The 19,054-nt window shown below is 41.4% G+C and overlaps 1 protein-coding gene and 1 pseudogene across 1 annotated transcript; one reads left to right on the top strand and one right to left on the bottom strand.

Moving 5' to 3' along the window:
* Nucleotides 1-1,471: 1,471 nt before the first annotated feature.
* LOC139387073 (thioredoxin reductase-like selenoprotein T1a) lies at nucleotides 1,472-4,597 on the bottom strand (annotated as a pseudogene).
* A 9,929-nt stretch (nucleotides 4,598-14,526) lies between these two features.
* Nucleotides 14,527-18,302, top strand: LOC139386978 (stress-associated endoplasmic reticulum protein 1-like). The gene is made up of 3 exons (XM_071132899.1): nucleotides 14,527-14,806; nucleotides 15,360-15,435; nucleotides 17,202-18,302. Exons 1-3 carry the CDS (start codon nucleotides 14,723-14,725, stop codon nucleotides 17,240-17,242), a joined length of 201 nt encoding a protein of 66 aa, XP_070989000.1. The 5' UTR covers nucleotides 14,527-14,722; the 3' UTR covers nucleotides 17,243-18,302.
* Nucleotides 18,303-19,054: the final 752 nt, after the last annotated feature.

The raw sequence follows: 19,054 nt of genomic DNA, 5'->3' as shown, positions 1-19,054 counted from the left end.
TCACTAGTCACTTTAAACAATGCCACTTTATATGTTTACATATCCTACAATACTAATCTCATATGCATATACTGTACTCTATACCATCTACTGTATCTTGCCTATGCCGTTCGGCCATCGCTCATCCATATATTTATTTGTACATATTCACTTGTGTGTATAAGGTAGTTGTTGTGAAATGGTTAGATTGTTAGATATTACTGCATGGTCGGAACTAGAAGCACAATCATTTAGCTACACTCGCATTAACATCTGCTAACCATGTGTATGTGACCAATAAAATTTGATGTTGATGAACTAACTATTAACTAATTTTCATTTGTAATTTAGGAGACTCTTATCCAGAGCGACTTACAGTAGTGAGTACATACATTTTCATATTTGTTGCTATTGGTCCCCCGTGGGAATCAAACCCACAACCCTGGTGTTGCAAGTGCCATGCTCTACCATCTGAGCCACATGGGACTTAACTATTTTACCACCTGGTGATATCACCAGACAGGCCAAAACTCCTACCCACCAAAACAGGAAGACATTTCAGGCAGTCTATTCAAACAACTCCTACACACTAAAAGGGCATGATCATAATTTCACAATTTTATTATTATTCAGACCTTAGTGTGGAAATATATATAAACACAGGAAAATCACATCTTTAAGAGACTCAACCTGCACTGCTCCAGTGCAAATAAACTCTAAATCCCTTAATCGTTGAACCTAGTTGAGAGAGATGCTCCTGTAGGCTGCTTCTCTATACAAGTCTTGATAGCATTTTAGACGGTTATTATTGCAATGGTCTTTGGGCAGCAATTTACTCTCATTAAGTGTCATTGCAAGAAATAGTGGTAGATTGCTTCTGGTGCTAAAAATTACAGTAGGTGCAACACACCTAGTTATGTGGTTATCACTCATTTGTTTTTGACCATTTACACAGTAGCTTCAGTTGTGAAACGCTATCTCTAACGGAAGTCTCTTATTAAAGAGATCCGTTAAGTTTTGCTTTCCATGAGTTTCTAGGAATTTACTTGACGTCTCTGCCTAATTTGCAGGGCCCTTTACACAAGGATGTCCGTAGAAGCTGTTCACAAGGATGTTCGTAGATTTAACCTGGTGATCTACTTAACCCTAACCACTGATTCCAAAAACCATGTAAACCTTATCAGGGTGGATAATGAGAAGCCAGATGGTCTCTACTTAGTGTATCAATACATTTTTACATTTGCTTAGCAGTTGGTCTCCTGTTTTCTTTAACTTTATTTACATGTCTTTTAAATGTATGAAACTGTAGGCCTGTTTCTTACTAAAATAGTACCCTCCTGGATTTCTACATGTACCTAACCTTTGAAATGTGGCTGGTGTGGTTGTCATGCCCTCATTCGTCTAGTCACTTTAGAAAAGTATTTACTTGTTCTCGTACCAACAACAAATCAGCTCATCTTGTCCTAGCAAACAGACAGCGCTCACACAGCTCTTTCACAATTAGACATTTATTCATCGTCTTAGCTCCACTTACAGCTATGCAAAGATAAAAAAAATAACAGAATTCAGAAATTAAAATGTTAAACGTTATTCAAATGCTCATGACCAGACTATGTAAGATGTTCTACATGTAACTAAGTTAAATTAAGACTAACAAATGGTTAAACTACACATAATGGGTCAAAATAAAAACATATCGATTCTGTGTGGCTAACTAAAGACCTCAATATTAATTTGACCATCCACATGAAAGTCAACATTGGTGAGCTTGAATTGATCCTTGTGAGCGCAAGAGCCAAAGCTGAGCGTTTATTGCACCAGGATGAATGATCTGCAGTAGTAATAGTAGAGAAAATGGCCATCACGGTTGCCGTGGATCCCAGTCCAGCATTAGGGGAGGGGCATCTCGTAGGGACGTGGTGAGAAGCGATGGGGACATCCAGTCTGAGCTAGCAGTCTTCCTGCCTTCAGCGCAGACCTTCATAAACATCACCTCACAGTCTATTGAGAAACCCACCTCAAACCTGCAGAGGAAAAGAAAGTGAGTGCATCAAGCGCATAAATAAATGAAAAAGTCCTTCAAGTTTTGTCAAAAAAATGAGTTGAGTAGGTTGAGTAATCTAATTTGACAACTATGGTCATGTGAATAGAAGTGGTGGATAGAAGATGGGGGGGGGGTTGCGTACGTGGAGGGGTCTTTGGCTCCATCCGAGAGGGGCGTAAAGGCAGGGTTAGGAGCGGTGGTCCATGGGTACGTTCATCTTCATCTCGTTCTCCAGGATCTGGACCAGCTGCTGCATGGAGGGCAGGTGACCCGACTCCAGCTTGGACCACACTGGCACATCTGCCCAGGGAGGTACAAACACATCAACTCTCAACACTCCTCTGTGTGGTATTTTACAATGACGTCTGTGCAGGGTCCGTAAAGGATTTGTGCATACTTACGCAAAGGCAGCCTTACCGTTTAATGTGATTTCAAAAGCTCCTGTTGACATACACTGGTTTTCAATCATGTTGCTGAAAAAGAATACCATCATGCAGGCATAAATCTGAAAGAGACAGAAAGAGAAATTCAATATCACCATCAATCAATTACGAGCCAAAGTTGAAGTTCAAGTTAAAATATTTAATTGGTCAATATGCACATCAGTTCTGCCAAGGACAAGGGTGCAAAATTCCATAGCCCTTCTGTCTGTGTACCCAGCCCAGGGAAACACACCAACATGTTATAGCAGAGGAACAGAGAGGAATGCTGCCGTATTAATGCTTACATAACAGGTCAATTTTTATTGGCCCACAGTGTGTTCAGGATATACAAGGAGGGGATTTGAATATTGTGTGCCCTCTACTTCAGCACCATGGACTTATGTTACCTTGGAGATCCAGGTTGACAATACACACAAACAAAGACTGCATCATCTCCTCACTCTCCCAAATGAGTCATTAATGACATCCCATGGGTAAGGTCTGTGTCTCTTGAGGTATTGACGATTCTTGTCAACATCTACCCTTTAATTTCCATTAGAGCAGGTATGCCTGTGATGCTAACACCAAGTGTTATGTCAAATTTTAAACATAAGAGAGAGTCTCACCTTATTCTCCTGACCCCAGACCCAGATGCCTGGGGCTTGCATACCGCAGAGGGCGAAGGGGTCCTTGCCGATAATGATCAGTCCGATCAGTGCCAGCTTGAACATGGACAGGAAGGAAGCAACGTGGCTGAGGACAGCAAACAAGAGAATAACGTCAACTTCCAGAGAGACGGTAGAGCATACGCACGTCAAGGGTTCTACCCAAAGAATGTATGCGCTGCATCACCTTGTGGACAGGCTGCATCACTATATCATTTATTTGATACACTTACATATTTATTGTTTACTTTATCTGTTATCATACAAGACCATTTTTTGCTTTAGATTGCAGGCAATGGCAGTTACAAGTGTCCAAAAAAAGCAAAAACCTCTGAGTCCAAAGGAGGGCAACTTGTTGGTAACGACCACAGCGGAGAATATATTGCAACACGTGTCAAGTGTTTACACAGTATGGTGGCACACAGTGTAATTTACCGGTAGAGGGGTAGAGGAAGGTAGTTCTCCCCCTCAATGCGGATGTCTGGGTAACGCTGGTACAAGACCTGCATGTACTCCTCAAACACCCGCTTGTACCCTCAGGAGATGCTGGGTGAGAGAAGAAGAGAGAGATAGACAAACATGGCCAGAAGAGAACAGGCAGTGACACACGCTGGGGAAAAAAAAACAGTCTTTAGAGGCAAGGCTATATACACTTGGCCACAGCCAAACAACCCTAAACATCAAAGAGTCCAAGGTTATCTTTGATCCCTTGTTGTGACTTCCATGCATTGTATGCTGCCTGCAAAGCATGAGGTGACCTTCCATTGCTGTATGGCACACGGTTCATCTACTGTCCAAATGCATTATTAAAATAGTTAAAAAGGCATTTCACATTCCAAACACATCCCTTGGTCTGAGTTAATCCCATTCACTTGACAAGGTAGATATTAATCCAACCGGTAGTGACCACATGGGGACGCAAATCGCAAAATTAGCTATTTGACAGCGGAAGTAGCTACAATAGTATGTTGTTTTTTTCAACCTCGCAACTACAGAATCATTAACAACAGACAAAACACGGTTGTAATTTAGTTACATAAACATGTGGATGTTGCTAGCTAACCAAAATACGGTGTTACATGGATACTGTAAGGATTCTTTGACTGTACCCACCCAATTTCCTGAGCAGAATTAGCTAACAGGATTTAACTAGCTGTGCACAGCTAACGTCATACGGGCAAGTAGCTGATGCTAGCTGAACAACAAGACAAGATGTCTACTCAAAGTGTATTGATGTCCTCGCTTAACTTACCAGATTTGGAATTTAAGAAGTGGCCCTGTTGCAAACTGCATCTTCATTTTCTTCAGGCCGCTGTTATCAGCCGACGCAGCACAGTACAGGGAGAGAACTAGAAACAGGAGCGAAAAGGGTAGCCACCTCTTCGCCATTTCTCCTTCGATTTGTCCACCTGTGTGTCGTGAGCAGCAATAGTGTAATCGGCGGCTCGCCTTCAGAATAAATGTCCCCAATTGAAACTGATGCAAACGGAGGAAAATAGCGGAACCATACAACAATTTGACTAGATAATGCTAAACAAGTTTCTAATGTTATATAAATTCTACAAAATACAATAATTAGTTAACTTGACCAAAAACACTGTTGAAATTGCACTGTATGCAGTGGCGACCCATCATTCAGGGCAGAGGCCAACATGTTTAGCAGATAAAATAAAAAAAACTGTCTTCAGCTGTCCCCATAGGATAACCCTTTTTGGTTCCAGGTAAAAAAGCTTTTGTGTTTTGGGTAGAACCCTTTTGGGTCCCATGTAGAACCCACTGTGGAAAGGGTCCTACCTGAAACCCAAAAGGGTTCTACCTCAAATCCCAAAAGGGTTTTCTTCAAAGGGTTCTCCAAAGAACCATTTTAGGTTCTATAGTGCCTTCAGAAAGTATTCACATCCATTTACTTTTTCCACATTTTGTTGTGTTACAGACTGAATTTAAAATGGATTAAATTGAGACTTTGTGTCACTTGCCAACACACAATACCCCGCAATGTCAAAGTGGAATCATGTTTTTCAAAACGTTTGCAAATGAATGAATAAATTAAAAGCAGAAATGACTTAAGTCAATAAGTAGTCAACCCCTTTTGTTATGGCAAGCCTAAATCAGTTCAGGAGTAAAAAATGTGCTTAACAAGCTGCATAATAAGTTGCATGGACTTTGTGTGCAATAATAGTTGAGCATGATATTTGAACGACCTCCTCTCTGTACACCACACAAACAATTATCTTTAAGGTCCCTCAGTCGAGCAGCGCATTTCAAACAGATTCAGCGGGGAGGTTTTCCAATGTCTCACAAAGAAGGTCACCTATTGGTCGAAATTTTTTTAAAAAAACAGACATTGATATCGCTTTGAGAATAGAAAAGTTAATAATTACACTTTGGATGGTGTATCAATACACCCAGTCACTACAAATATATAAACTCAGCAACAACAACAAAAAACGTCCTCACTGTCAACTGCGTTTATTTTCAGCAAACTTAACATGTGTAAATATTTGTATGAACATTACAAGATTCGACAACTGAGACATAAACATAAACTGAACAAGTTCCACAGACATGTGACTAACAGACATGGAATAATGTGTCCCTGAACAAAGGGGGGTCAAATCAAAAGTAACAGTCAGTATTTGGTTTGGCCACCAGCTGCATTAAGTACTGCAGTGCATCTCCTCCTCATGGACGGCACCAGATTTGCCAGTTCTTGCTGTGAGATGGTACCCTGCTGCCCATGACTGGAACGAATTGCAAAAATCTCTGAAGCTGGAGACTCACATCTCCCTCACTAGCTTTAAGCACCAGCTGTCAGAGCAGTTTACAGATCACTGCACCTGTACTTAGCCTATCTGTAAACAGCCCATCTACCTCATTCCCATACTGGTATTTATTTATTTATTTTGCTCCTTTGCACCCCAGTATCTCTACCTGCACATTCATCTTATGCCGATCTCCCATTCCAGTGTTTAATTGCTATATTGTAATTACTTTGCCACCATGGCCTATTTATTTCCTTAACTTACCTCATTTGCACTCACTGTATATAGACTTTTTCTTTTCTTTTGTTCTACTGTATTATTGACTGTATGTTTTGTTTATTCCATGTGTAACTCTGTGTTGTTGTATGTGTCTATTTGCTACGCTTTATCTTGGCCAGGTCGCAGTTGCAAATGAGAACTTGTTCTCAACTAGCCTACCTGGTTAAATAAAGGTGTAATAAAAAAATTACATTTAAATAAAAAATACTGCTGTGACACACCACCCCAGACCATGATGAACCCTCCACCTCCAAATTGATCCCACTCCAGAGTACAGGCCTCGGTGTAACGCTCATTCCTTCAACAATAAACGTGAATCCGACCATCACTTCTGGTGAGACAAAACCATGACTCGTCAGTGAAGAGCACTTTTTGCCAGTCCTGTCTGGTCCAGCGACGGTGGGTTTGTGGCCATAGGCGACGTTGTTGCCAGTGATGTATGATGAGGACCTGCCTTATAACAAGCCTACAAGCCCTCAGTTCAGTGATGTTTGGATGTACCGATCCTGTGCAGGTGTTGTTACACATGGTCTGCCACTGCGAGAACGATCAGCTGTCCATCCTGTCTCCCTGTAGTGCTGTCGTAGGCGTCTCACAGTATGGACATTGCAATTTATTGCCCTGGCCACATCTGTAGTCCTCATGCCTCCTTGCAGCATGCCTAAGGCACGTTCACGCAGATGAGCAGGGACCCTGGGCGTCTTTCTTTTGGTGTTTTTCAGAGTCAGTAGAAAGGCCTCTTTAGTGTCCTAAGTTTTCATAACTGTGACCTTAATTGCCTACCGTCTATAAGCTGTTTGTGTCTTAACATCCGTTCCACAGGTGTATGTTCATTAATTGTTTATGGTTCACTGAACAAGCATGGGAAACAGTGTTTAAACCCTTCACAATAAAGATCTGTGAAGTTATTTGGATTTTTACAAATTATCTTTGAAAGACAGGGTCCTGAAAAGGGGACATTACTTTTTTTGCTGAGTTTAGCCGTCTACTACCGCGTCGGTGCTCAACGTCGCCAGTTTACTAACCACCAGTTCTGGCAACCCATAATTACGCACACCTGCGCCTCATCATTAGGCACACCTGGACTTCATCACTTCCCTGATTACTTCCCCTTTATTTAGCCCTCTGTGTTCATCAGTCCATAGATATTTTTAATTATCTCACACATTTACTTTGCTTCCCATGTTTGTATCTGTTCTGTATTAAACTAATCTCCTGCACATGCTTTCTGACTTCCGGCGTATACGTAACAGCCTCCTTCCTAACTCAGTTGCGGGAGTGTAAACCACTCAAGGATTTCACTATGAGGCCAATGGTGACTTAGAAACAGTTATAGAGTTCAATGGCTGTGACAGGAGAAAACTGAGGATGGATCAACAACCTTGTAGTTACTCCACAATACTAACCTAATTGACAGAGTGAAAAGAAGGAAGCCTGTATGTGGAAGAAAATATTCCAAAACATGCATTTTACTACTGAATTTATTTAGGCTTGCCAAAAAAAAAAGGTTTGAGTACTTATTGACTCAAGACATCTCAGCTTAAAATGTTTAAAGTTGTTAAAAATTCTAAAAACATAATTCCACTTTGACATTATGGGGTATTGTGTGTAGGCCAGTGACACAAAATTTCAATTGAATCCATTTTAAATTCAGGCTGTAACAACAAAATGTGGACAAAGTCAAGGGGTGTGAATACCTCCTGAAGGCACAACAGGGAGGCAAACAAGGCTGGAGCAGAGGAAAAGTAATATTGGTGAGTTGTATCTCCAGTGGGGTTTTTACATATTGTTTTAAACATGAGCTGGTTAAAAAAAAGACCATGTCTTGCCAGTCACTGGTACAGAAATGGTGGAGAAATGCTGCACTGACCTGTCAATGTTATGTCAGCACTATTTGTATAAGTAGGGTGTGTAGGGTGGTAGTCTTCTTAAAAAATCATTTTTGAATTGTTATTATTTTATAATAATTGTAATTTCTTTCACCTGACACCTTACAGTACCTAAAGGGTTCTCACATAACTTTCATTAGCTGGCTAGGATTAGCATGCTAGCTAATTACAGTGACAGCTGTCAGTGAGTGCCCTATTTGTTATTTCTCTGCTACACGTGGAAATCACCACAACGTTCCCACCCCGAAAGACTGAATATGTATTAGCAGCCAGCGTCAGTCTTCAAGGTGGAACTTAAACAAGAATTTCCGCTCTAGGACAGGAATTACAGGAATTACTGGAAATAGGTGCGGCAACTAGCATTCAGTAGTAGAGGAACATTTACCTGTAAAATTGACTTATAATTTTTTATCTCTAGGATTATAAAATTGAATTATCTCACTGGACAAAACCAAGTGACTAATAATCTGTAATCATAACTGTCACCATCAACCCCATTTGTCTGCTTTGCCTGTCTGTGGATTGAATATATGGTGCATTCGGAAAGTATTCAGACCCCTTGATTTTTTCCACATTTTGTGACTTTACAGCCTGATTCGAAAATGGATTTAAAAAAAAATGAAAATGCCCCTCATCAATCTGCACACAATACCCCAAAATGACAAAGTGAAAACAGGTTTTTAGAAATACCTTAATTAAGTATTCAGAACCTTCGCTATGAGACTCGAAATTGAGCTCAGGTGCATCCTGTTTCCATTGATCATTTTTTAGATGTTTTGACAACTTGGAGTCCACCTGTTGTAAATTCAACTGATTGGACATGATTTGGAAAGGCACACACCTGTCTATATAAGGTCCCACAGTTGACAGTGAATGTTAGAGCATAAACCAAGCCATGAGATCGAAGGAACTGTAGTTTTAGCTCTGAAACAGGATTGTGTCAAGGCACAGATCTGAGGAAGCGTACCAAAACATTTCTGCAGCATTGAAGGTCCCCAAGAACACAGTGGCCTCCATCATTCTTAAATGGAAGAAGTTTGCAACCACCAAGACTCTTCCTAGAGCTGACCACCTGGCCAAACTGAGCAATCGGGGGAGAAGGGCCTTGGTCAGGGAGGTGACCAAAAACCTGATGGTCTCTCTGACAGAGGTCCAGAGTTCCTCTGTGGAGATGGGAGAACCGTCCAGAAGGACAACAATCTCTGAAGCACTCCACCAATCAGGCCTTTACGGTAGAGTGGACAGACGGCAGCCATTACTCAGTAAAAGGTACATGACAGCCCGCTTGGCACCTAAAGGACTCGCAGACCATGAGAAACAAGATTTAACTCTTTTGCCTGAATGCCAAGCGTCACGTCTGGAGGAAACCTGGCACCATCCCTACGGTGAAGCATGATGTGGGGATGTTTTTCAGCAGCAGGGAATGGAATACCAGTCAGGATCGAGTGACAAATGAACGGAGCAAAGGACAGAGAGATCCTTGATGAAAACCTGCTCCAGAGTACTCAGGACCTCAGACTAAGGCAAAGGTTCACCTTCCAACAGAACAATGACCCTAAGCACACAGCCAAGACAATGCAGGACTGGCTTCGGGACAAGTCTCTGAATGTCCTTGAGTGGCCCAGCCAGAGCCCTGACTTGAACACGATTGAGCATCTCTGGATTGACCTGAAAATAGCTGTGCAGTGACGCTCCCCATCCAACCTGACAGCGTGTGAGAGAATCTGCAGAGAAGAATGGGAGAAACTCCCCAAATACAGGTGTGCCAAGCTTGTAGTTTCATACCCAAGAAGACTCAAGGCTGTAATCACTGCCAAAGGTGCTTCAACAAAGTACCGAGTAAAGGTTCTGAATACTTATGTAAATTAGATATTTCAGTTTTTGCTTATTCGTTATGGGATATTGTGTGTAGATTGATGGGGTAAAAAACCATTTTAGAATAAGGCTGTAATTGATCAAAATATGGAAAAAGTCAAGGGGTCTGAATACTTTCCGAATGCACTGTGTACTGAACAAAAATATAAACGCAACATGCAACAATTTCAACAAAGCCGGTTGTGGATGTCCTGGGCTTGCGTAGTTACAAGTGGTCTGCGGTTGTGAGGCCGGTTGTACGTACTGCCAAATTCTCTAAAAGGACGTTGGAGCCGGTTTATGGTAGAGAAATTAACATTCAATCCTCTGGCAACAGCCTTGGTTTCTCAAATGATTGCCTCGCCTGGTTCACCAACTACTTCTCTGACAGATTTCAGTATGTCAAATCGGAGGGCCTGTTGTCCGGGCCTCTGGCAGTCTCTATGGGTCTGCCTCAGGGTGCCTTCAATTCTTTAACCGACTCTCTTCTCTGTATACATCAATGATGTCGCTCTTGCTGCTGGTGAGTCTCTGATCCACCTCTACGTAGACGACACCATTCTGTATACTTCTGGCCCTTCTTTGGACACTGTGCTAACAACCATCCAGACGATATTCAATGCCATACAACTCTCTTTCCGTGGCCTCCAATTGCTCTTAAATACAAGTAAAACTAAATGCATGCTCTTCAACCGATCGCTGCCTGCACCTGCCCGCCCGTCCAACATCACTACTCTGGACGGTTCTGACTTAGAATATGTGGACAACTACAAATACCTAGGTGTCTGGTTAGACTGTAAACTCTCCTTCTAGACTCACATCAACACCTCAAAGTTAAATCTAGAATTGGCTTCCTATTTTGCAACAAAGCATCCTTCACTCATGCTGCCAAACATACCGTTGTAAAACTGACCATCCTACCGATCCTCGACTTCGGCGATGTCATTTACAAAATAGCCTCCAATACCCTACTCAATAAATTGGATGCAGTCTATCACAGTGCCATCCGTTTTGCCACCAAAACCCCATATACACTGCTCTAAAAAATAAAGGGAACACTTAAACAACACAATGTAACTCCAAGTCAATCACACTTCTGTGAAATCAAACTGTCCACTTAGGAAGCAACACTGATTGATAATACATTTCACATGCTGTTGTGCAAATGGAATAGACAACAGGTGGAAATTATAGGCAATTAGCAAGACACCCCGAATAAAGGAGTGGTTCTGCAGGTGGGGACCACAGTCCACTTCTCAGTTCCTATGCTTCCTGGCTGATGTTTTGGTCACTTTTGAATGCTGGCGGTGCTTTCACTCTAGTGGTAGCATGAGACGGAGTCTACAACGCACACAAGTGGCTCAGGTAGTGCAGCTCATCCAGGATGGCACATCAATGCGAGCTGTGGCAAGAAGGTTTGCTGTGTCTGTTAGCGTAGTGTCCAGAGCGCTACCAGGAGACAGGCCAGTACATCAGGAGACGTGGAGGAGGCCGTAGGAGGGCAACAACCCAGCAGCAGGACCGCTACCTCCGCCTTTGTGCAAGGAGGAGCAGGAAGAGCACTTCCAGAGCCCTGCAAAATGACCTCCAGCAGGCCACAAATGTGCATGTGTCTGCTCAAACGGTCAGAAACAGACTCCATGAGGGTGGTATGAGGGCCCGACGTCCACAGGTGGGGGTTGTGCTTACAGCCCAACACCGTGCAGGACATTTTTCATTTGCCAGAGAACACCAAGATTGGCAAATTCGCCACTGGTGCCCTGTGCTCTTCACAGATGAAAGCAGGATCACACAGAGCACATGTGACAGACGTGACAGAGTCTGGAGACGCCATGGAGAACGTTCTGCTGCCTGCAACATCCTCCAGCATGACCGGTTTGGCGGTGGGTCAATCATGGTGTGGGGTGGCATTTCTTTGGGGGGCCGCACAGACCTCCGTGTGCTCGCCAGAGGTAGCCTGACTGCCATTAGGTACCGAGATGAGATCCTCAGACCCCTTGTGAGACCATATGCTGGTGCGGTTGGCCCTGGGTTCCTCCTAATGCAAGACAATGCTAGACCTCATGTGGCTGGAGTGTGTCAGGAGTTCCTGCAAGAGGAAGGCATTGATGCTATGGACTGGCCCGCCCGTTCCCCAGACCTAGAACCAATTGAGCACATCTGGGACATCATGTCTCTCTCCATCCACCAACGCCACATTGCACCACAGACTGTCCAGGAGTTGGCGGATGCTTTAGTCCAGGTCTGGGAGGAGATCCCTCAGGAGACCATCCACCACCTCATCAGGAGCATGCCCAGGAGTTGTAGGGAGGTCATACAGGCACGTGGAGGCCACACACACTACTCAGCCTCATTTTGACTTGTTTTAAGGACATTACATCAAAGTTGGATCAGCCTGTAGTGTGGTTTTCCACTATTCCACCACTATTTAATAAGAATATTTCATTCATTCAGATCTAGGATATGTTATTTTAGTGTTCCCTTTATTTTTTTGAGCAGTGTACTACACACCAATGCGACCTGTACGCTCTCGTTGGCTGGCCCTCGCTTCATACTCGTCGCCAAACCCACTGGCTTCAGGTCACCTACAAGACCCTGCTAGGTAATGTCCCCCCTTATCTCAGCTTGCTGGTCACCATAGCAGCACCCAACTGTAGCACGCGCTCCAGCAGGTATATCTCTCTGGTCACCCCCAAAATCAATTCTTCCTTTGGCCGCCTCTCCTTCCAGTTCTCTGCTGCCAATGACTGTAACATACTAGAAAAATCTCTGAAACTGGAAACACTTATCTCCCTCACTAGCTTTAAGCACCAGCTGTCAGAGCAGCTCACAGATTACTGCACCTGTACATTGCCCATCTATAATTTAGCCCAAACAACTACTTCTTCCCCTACTGTATTTATTTAGCTCCTTTGTACACCATTATTTCTATCTCTACTTTGCACATTCTTCCAATGTTTTACTTGCCCTATTGTATTTACTTCGCCACCATGGCCTTTTTTTGCCTTTACCTCCCTTATCTCACCTCATTTGCTCACATTGTATATAGACTCATTTTTCTACTGTATTATTGACTATGTTTGTTTTACTCCATGTGTAACTCTGTGTTGTTGTATGTGTCGAACTGCTTTGCTTTATCTTGATCAGGTCGCAATTGTAAATGAGTACTTGTTCTCAACTTGCCTACCTGGTTAAATAAAGGTGAAATAAAAAAATAACATTAAAAACAGCTCTGGTGGACAATCCTGCAGTCAGCATGCCAATTGCACGCTCCCTCAAAAATTGAGACGTCTGAGGCATTGTGTTGTGTGACAAAACTGCATATTTTAGAGTGTGCTTTTATTATCCTGAGCACAAGATGCACCTGTGTAACGATCATGCTGTTTAATCAGCTTCTAGATATGCCACACCGGTCAGGTGGTTGGATGATCTTGGCAGAAGAAGAAATGTTCACGAACAGGGATGTAGACAAATTTGTGCACACAATTTGAGAGAAATTTGCTTTTTGTGGGTGTTGTTAGCAGTTGATGTTATTCTTCAATAACACAGACACCAAAGCAAATCAGGGGGAGGAAAATAGGTTTATTCAAAGAGAACAAATCATGCAGGGCAGTAGATGTTCATGCTCCCCTGTCCTCAGTGATTCTCTCCACAGAACAAAGGAACAGGATGTAGTTTTATAACCCAGCCATAGCCTGTGGTTGACCAATTACAATTCCTTGCAATAAAACTGGGCCAGTGGCCAAATAACAAGTATCCTATTTCAGGTCCAATGTATAAACAATTTGGGCCAATGAGAACTTGCCATGTAGCTATGAGTCCCGTTCTGAAATTACTCACATGTCTCTGACCCATTGATATGACAGAAAAAACACTATTTCCATTGATCATTAGTCCTCTATTGACCTCACGTCCTCTGCGTTGTGTATTTATCCTCAAAATATTCTTAGTGTGGACAAATTCTGGGATATTTGATTTCAGCTCATGAGACATGGGACCAACACTTTATATTTTTGTTCAGTATATTTGTACATTCTGATCATTGTTGGTTTGGGGATCATTAACCTACCTTACATCCCCCCCTATACAAGAATAAAGACAGTACTGAAATCTGAAATTAAAATGTAATTGTCAATGCATTGCTCAAATGAACAGCAAACCTGGTTTCAAAAAACAGATTAAGCAACACCTCAAGGCACAACACCTCTCCCCTATTTGACCTAGATAGTTTGTGTGTATGTATTGGTACTGATATGTAGGCTACGTGTGCCTTGTTTTTTAGTTGATGTAGTTCTGTTATTGAGTTGTCTAATAATGTTCTTTATTATGTAATTTTTATGTGTCCCCGGAAAGAGTAGCTGCTGCTTTTGCAACAGCTAATGGGATCCTAATAAAATGCCAAATATCATCCAAGTCAAGTGCATTAGGTTTGCTTTTACTACATCAAAGTCGAAATAGTTGAAGAACTAGCATTGTGAACTTGGTCAAGGAAATAGGAATTATACATAAACACAAGGACCGAAACTGCACGAGCAAAGGCAGTATTGTAAATGCTACTGTAGAATGATCGAAGTGGGAAGAACTATATTGCCACACAGTGGGCGGCGGAAAGATATACCAAATAAACATTGCAAGTTCGAAATGCGGTCTTCCTGTGTGGGCGGGGTTAAGATTTGTATACGTAGACATTTGCGCTGCTATTATTCTTCCTTTTTAAAAAGTGGGCACTCTAGACTAGAGCCAGCAGTACATAAGTGAGGCATATTAACCATATCACTCACATTCCCAACTTATTGTAAAAATAATTAATAACCTACTTATTTGGAAGATGGTCGCCAAACAGAGGATTCGTATGGCCAACGAAAAACACAGCAAGAATATCACGCAAAGAGGCAACGTATCCAAATCCACGGTAACATTTTTTTACTATTTTTTTTATTTATTTCGGTTTGCGAACGAGTTAAGGAATATGTTAACGCTGCGTAAATTAGTCAAAGGCAAACGCTTAATTGTCTGATTGTTTGCTAGCTTTTTATTTTTATATTCACATATATCAATGTTTCTAGCCCAGGTGCCAACAGCTCATGCTGTCAATCTTTGGTCAGCTGTAACGTTAATAGTATCCATGAAAGTACATTTTTTACATCATGCCAAGTTGAGTTACATTTTTATTTAAACCGCTGTATGTTTCTGATTACGGTTTTTAGAGGTATGCATGTTTGACCAATATGATACAGTATAGTGACTGCAGTCAAAGTGCAGTTTAACAGCAGTATGCTGCAAATATAAATATTTTTAATACAGTCATTTTGTAGTGTAACAGTTAGTGTAGTACAAGTGCAGTAACTACGTCCAAAATACCACAGTCGTCTGCAGTTACTGCACTTTTACTGCAGTTTCAAAACTTTTTTGTAACGATTACTTTTGACACGATAGCATGACGTGTACTGTATTTGGTTCCACAGAGAAACCCTCAGGATGATAAGGTAGCCGTGGGACCCTGGCTGTTGGCGCTCTTCATCTTTGTTGTGTGTGGATCAGGTGAGTTGTGTTGACTTTTACTAATTTGCCAGTGACAATGAACAGCTCTGAAATTGATCACCATATTCTCCCCCTGTCCCACATTGCAAGCAAAACATTTGAATGGCTCCCCTCTCTTGACAGAGGAGAGGAATTTGGGGTGTAGAGAAAATTGAAGTTTTAAATAATCTATGCTGCAATTCTACACATTTTGCCATAGGGTGGAGAGATGTTTTTAATATGATATCTGAGTGAGACTGACTAACAAAATCAATGAGGACCTGCCAGTAATTCGACCACGATAACAAGTATAGATAGCTGGTTCAAAACTAACTTGGCAATCTAAAAAAAATGTAGCTGACATGGGCTAATTGACTGACTTATCAGTGACTGACTTAACAAGAGAGAAACTGCTGATGCACAACCAAATTTGAAATTGCACCGTGGGCCGCCATTTGCCCATCCCATGTCCTAGACACATTTGTTGATCTAAAAGGATTGGATGGGTGTATCCAACATTTTACTGAGCTTGTCATAAGGCCAGATGAAACCATATTGCTTACCTGTCTGATCCTTGTAGTCCCCAAACCTTTCTGAGATTGGATAACTTTCTGAGTCAAAATGAAGGTAGAGATTTACCGCTCAGAATTTTTTTTATTTTATTTTTTTTTTAACACATGACTTAAACACATAAGCCTATGTAACAGTAACCTATTAAAAACAGTTATGTAGCAATGAGGTTGTTTGCGGCTATATGCCCAATACATTATTGGCTATGCTTGAATTCTTCTCAAATAATAAAAAAAATTGTATTTCAACTTGAGGTATAGGATAATTTGTTGTATTACTTGTGAGGCACAGCTGAGTGTGCATAAATTGAAATAATGTGCTTTCTTTATTTTACTGGACTGACTGTGCCAGCATCTGATGGTTAGTCTCAGCGGAGGGAGAGCATCGGAGGGCCCGCTTCTCACTGTCGGACCATCCCTCAGCTCTGCCCCCTCCGCTAAGAGTAAGACTGACCAAAAAGGTGACACCATCTTCGAGCTGATGGCGAAACCTGAGTCTGAAAACAGATTTCATAACTTTACCGTACAAAGTTTTTGCAGTATTTAAACCAATAAGTGGTCCCTTGAGGGGGTTGTTAGTCTCTTGTAACAGCCTTAGGGTTTTGTCAGCCTTTTTACACATCTTTTTGTCAATGTTTGCCTTTAACAGGCAATATCAACATGCTTGTTGCCCACCTCCGCTAATAATGGGGAAGGACACAAGTTTTGATAAGTGTTCTAGGACCTCCGCCAGCTAACTGTTGAAGACTGTTTCTCTTTTTTCCTGGGTCAGATAATCTGTTCTGTTTCTGTGTGGTCTGGTTTGACATTTTGCTTTACTACCTCCCACTGTTTGTCCAATGCAAGCTTTTAGTAGTCAGTGGGTTTGGCAACCCTTTCAGAGATTCCATCAGAACATAATTGAGCAATTACATTAGTCACCTTGGAAATCTAAATTAATACCTTGCAGGAAAGGAGGGATATAGTCACACTGGCAAATTAGAAAAAAAATAAGAAAATGGGTGACGTAGACAATTCTGGCGGAACATTCTGGTCAGTTCCCAGCTGTGTTCTGAGCTTCAATAACGACTGCTGTCATCCGTGAATTAAAACCCATTAAAATGCTTTTTTTCCAGGTCAGGGTTTTCTAGTGTCATTCAAGAGATTCTTTGACTCCAAGTTTATTTGACCATGAACTCCAGTGATTTATTTTCTTAACATTTCAATTTCTCTCCACAGCTATCTTCCAGATCATTCAGAGCATTCGGATGGGCATGTAGGATGACATGTCCAACCCATCCATTCCACTCAGTATCTGGCCAACCAAGAAACACCTCTTGTCTCTGATCTGTGACATCCCATTATCCTTCACTCAACATTCTCAGTCTTCTTAAGCTACACAAAGCTAGGCCAAGGAGGATGAGCCACTATCTTGCACTTTTTGTGACTTTTTGTTCTTAATTTGTCTTTTATTTGGCCTTTTCTATATTATTTGTCTTGCTGGTTACTTTTGGCAAGCTCTATCAAGTCATTCCTTCCTTGTCTTAAATGATAAAGGTGAACACTTTACAGCACACAAAAGCCATAAGCTGCATTCCAGTAGTGGGTTTTCTGAAATAATAAGGTAATGTGTTCTGTCAATCTCAGGCAAGTTGGCCATCTTGTGGAATCATGAGCTTTGTTTCTGTTTTCGGTTGTCCTTTTTGGAAGTCTTATTTGCCACCACTTTATTATAATTTTTGTGTAATATGAACTATACAATTTCCACTTTAATTTAGTATATTGAAAGAAATGTTATGTTTGCTTTGAAAATGTTCCGTTTTGGTAGTACGACCAAATGCCTTGGTTGGACTGGGAAGAAGTTCAACACAAGTCTAAGCACCAGATATGAAACCGGATATAATTCTCATGGCAAAAGAACAACTCAATAGTAGAAACTAGTGGTACATAATGATAATAAGCAGTCCTATTTTTTTGCATCTTCAGTTTGCTGTCTAGTCCTCATCTACTTTATCTCAATTTTGTCTCTATTGATTTGCCCTGCCTTTTCTTGAGGCTTTGGTGTTGTCATCTGGTCCACAGTTAGTTGAATATGGATCAGCAAAAGTAAGATGAGGTCATCTTCATACTTAGATAGTTGATCTGACATTGTCCTGTCCTCAAGTTGACAGAAATGGCTCAAGGCTCACGCTTACTGGATAAAATGTAATTATCTTTGCTAAACCAGTGTTTTAGAAGTAAAGATTAAGGGCTGGATGTAAATGACCACCTGGTTGTTTGACTGCATAAAATATGCTGGCAATGTATGAGAGAAATGAATAAAAGATCATTAGTACATTATTTTGTCTGCATTTCTTATGCATGATACATATCACCCAGAATAAATACACATCTTTGCATGTGTGTAGTATACTAGCTAGTGTAGTGTCCTGAAAATGTATTTGCCTGAGTAGAGAATAAACTCTTTAGCCTCATCCACTCCCAGTTCGTTGCCACCAGTAATGTGTATAAACCCTGGATTGTTAATGCCATATATTGGCACTCCCCAGTAGGAGCAGTCCCCCAACGGAATTAATGGAATTCTTGCATCAATTAAATGTTTAAAAGACCAAATTAAATATATTAAATTATTTATTTGTTGTAGTGGGGACCGTAACATTAGTAATCTATACAAACTATACATTAAGATAAATGTTTTATATTTTTTTTGTTTAGCTCACATAATATAATTTAAAAGTATGCATTAAGGTGTCTGTACATTAATAAATGCATTTCTATAGCTTTCAAAATATTGTTTTAAATGGGGGGGGGGCAGGTCTAGTGTGTACAAATAAATAATTGGTTGCTACACTGTGGTCAGTTCTCTACACCGCAGAGGGAGGGCTCGTTTTTCATGGCCTGTTGTCCCGGGTGAGTGGAGTTGAATTATTTTAGACCATTATATTGTTCATTAAGCGAAATCTTCACCCAACCGGGGCATCGGGCCATGCAAAAAAATAAACAGAAATCTGTATATAATGACGAGATGCTGATGTCTCCGCCCTAACATTGGGAGTCGTTGTCCCAAAGGCAGAAAGATAAGGGAGTAGTTG

The sequence above is a fragment of the Oncorhynchus clarkii genome, chromosome 28 (genome assembly GCF_045791955.1).
Source record: "Oncorhynchus clarkii lewisi isolate Uvic-CL-2024 chromosome 28, UVic_Ocla_1.0, whole genome shotgun sequence".
Lineage (NCBI taxonomy): Eukaryota > Metazoa > Chordata > Actinopteri > Salmoniformes > Salmonidae > Oncorhynchus > Oncorhynchus clarkii.
Note: the sequence above shows the minus strand (reverse complement) of the source record. Positions and strands in the feature narration are given on the sequence as shown.

Coding starts and splice junctions, on each gene's coding strand:
- LOC139386978 (XM_071132899.1), top strand. CDS start 14,723: ATGGTCGCCAAACAGAGGATTCGTATGGCCAACGAAAAACACAGCAAG. Junction 14,807..15,359: donor GCAACGTATCCAAATCCACG/GTAACATTTTTT, acceptor TTGGTTCCACAG/AGAAACCCTCAGGATGATAA. Junction 15,436..17,201: donor CTTTGTTGTGTGTGGATCAG/GTGAGTTGTGTT, acceptor TTCTCTCCACAG/CTATCTTCCAGATCATTCAG.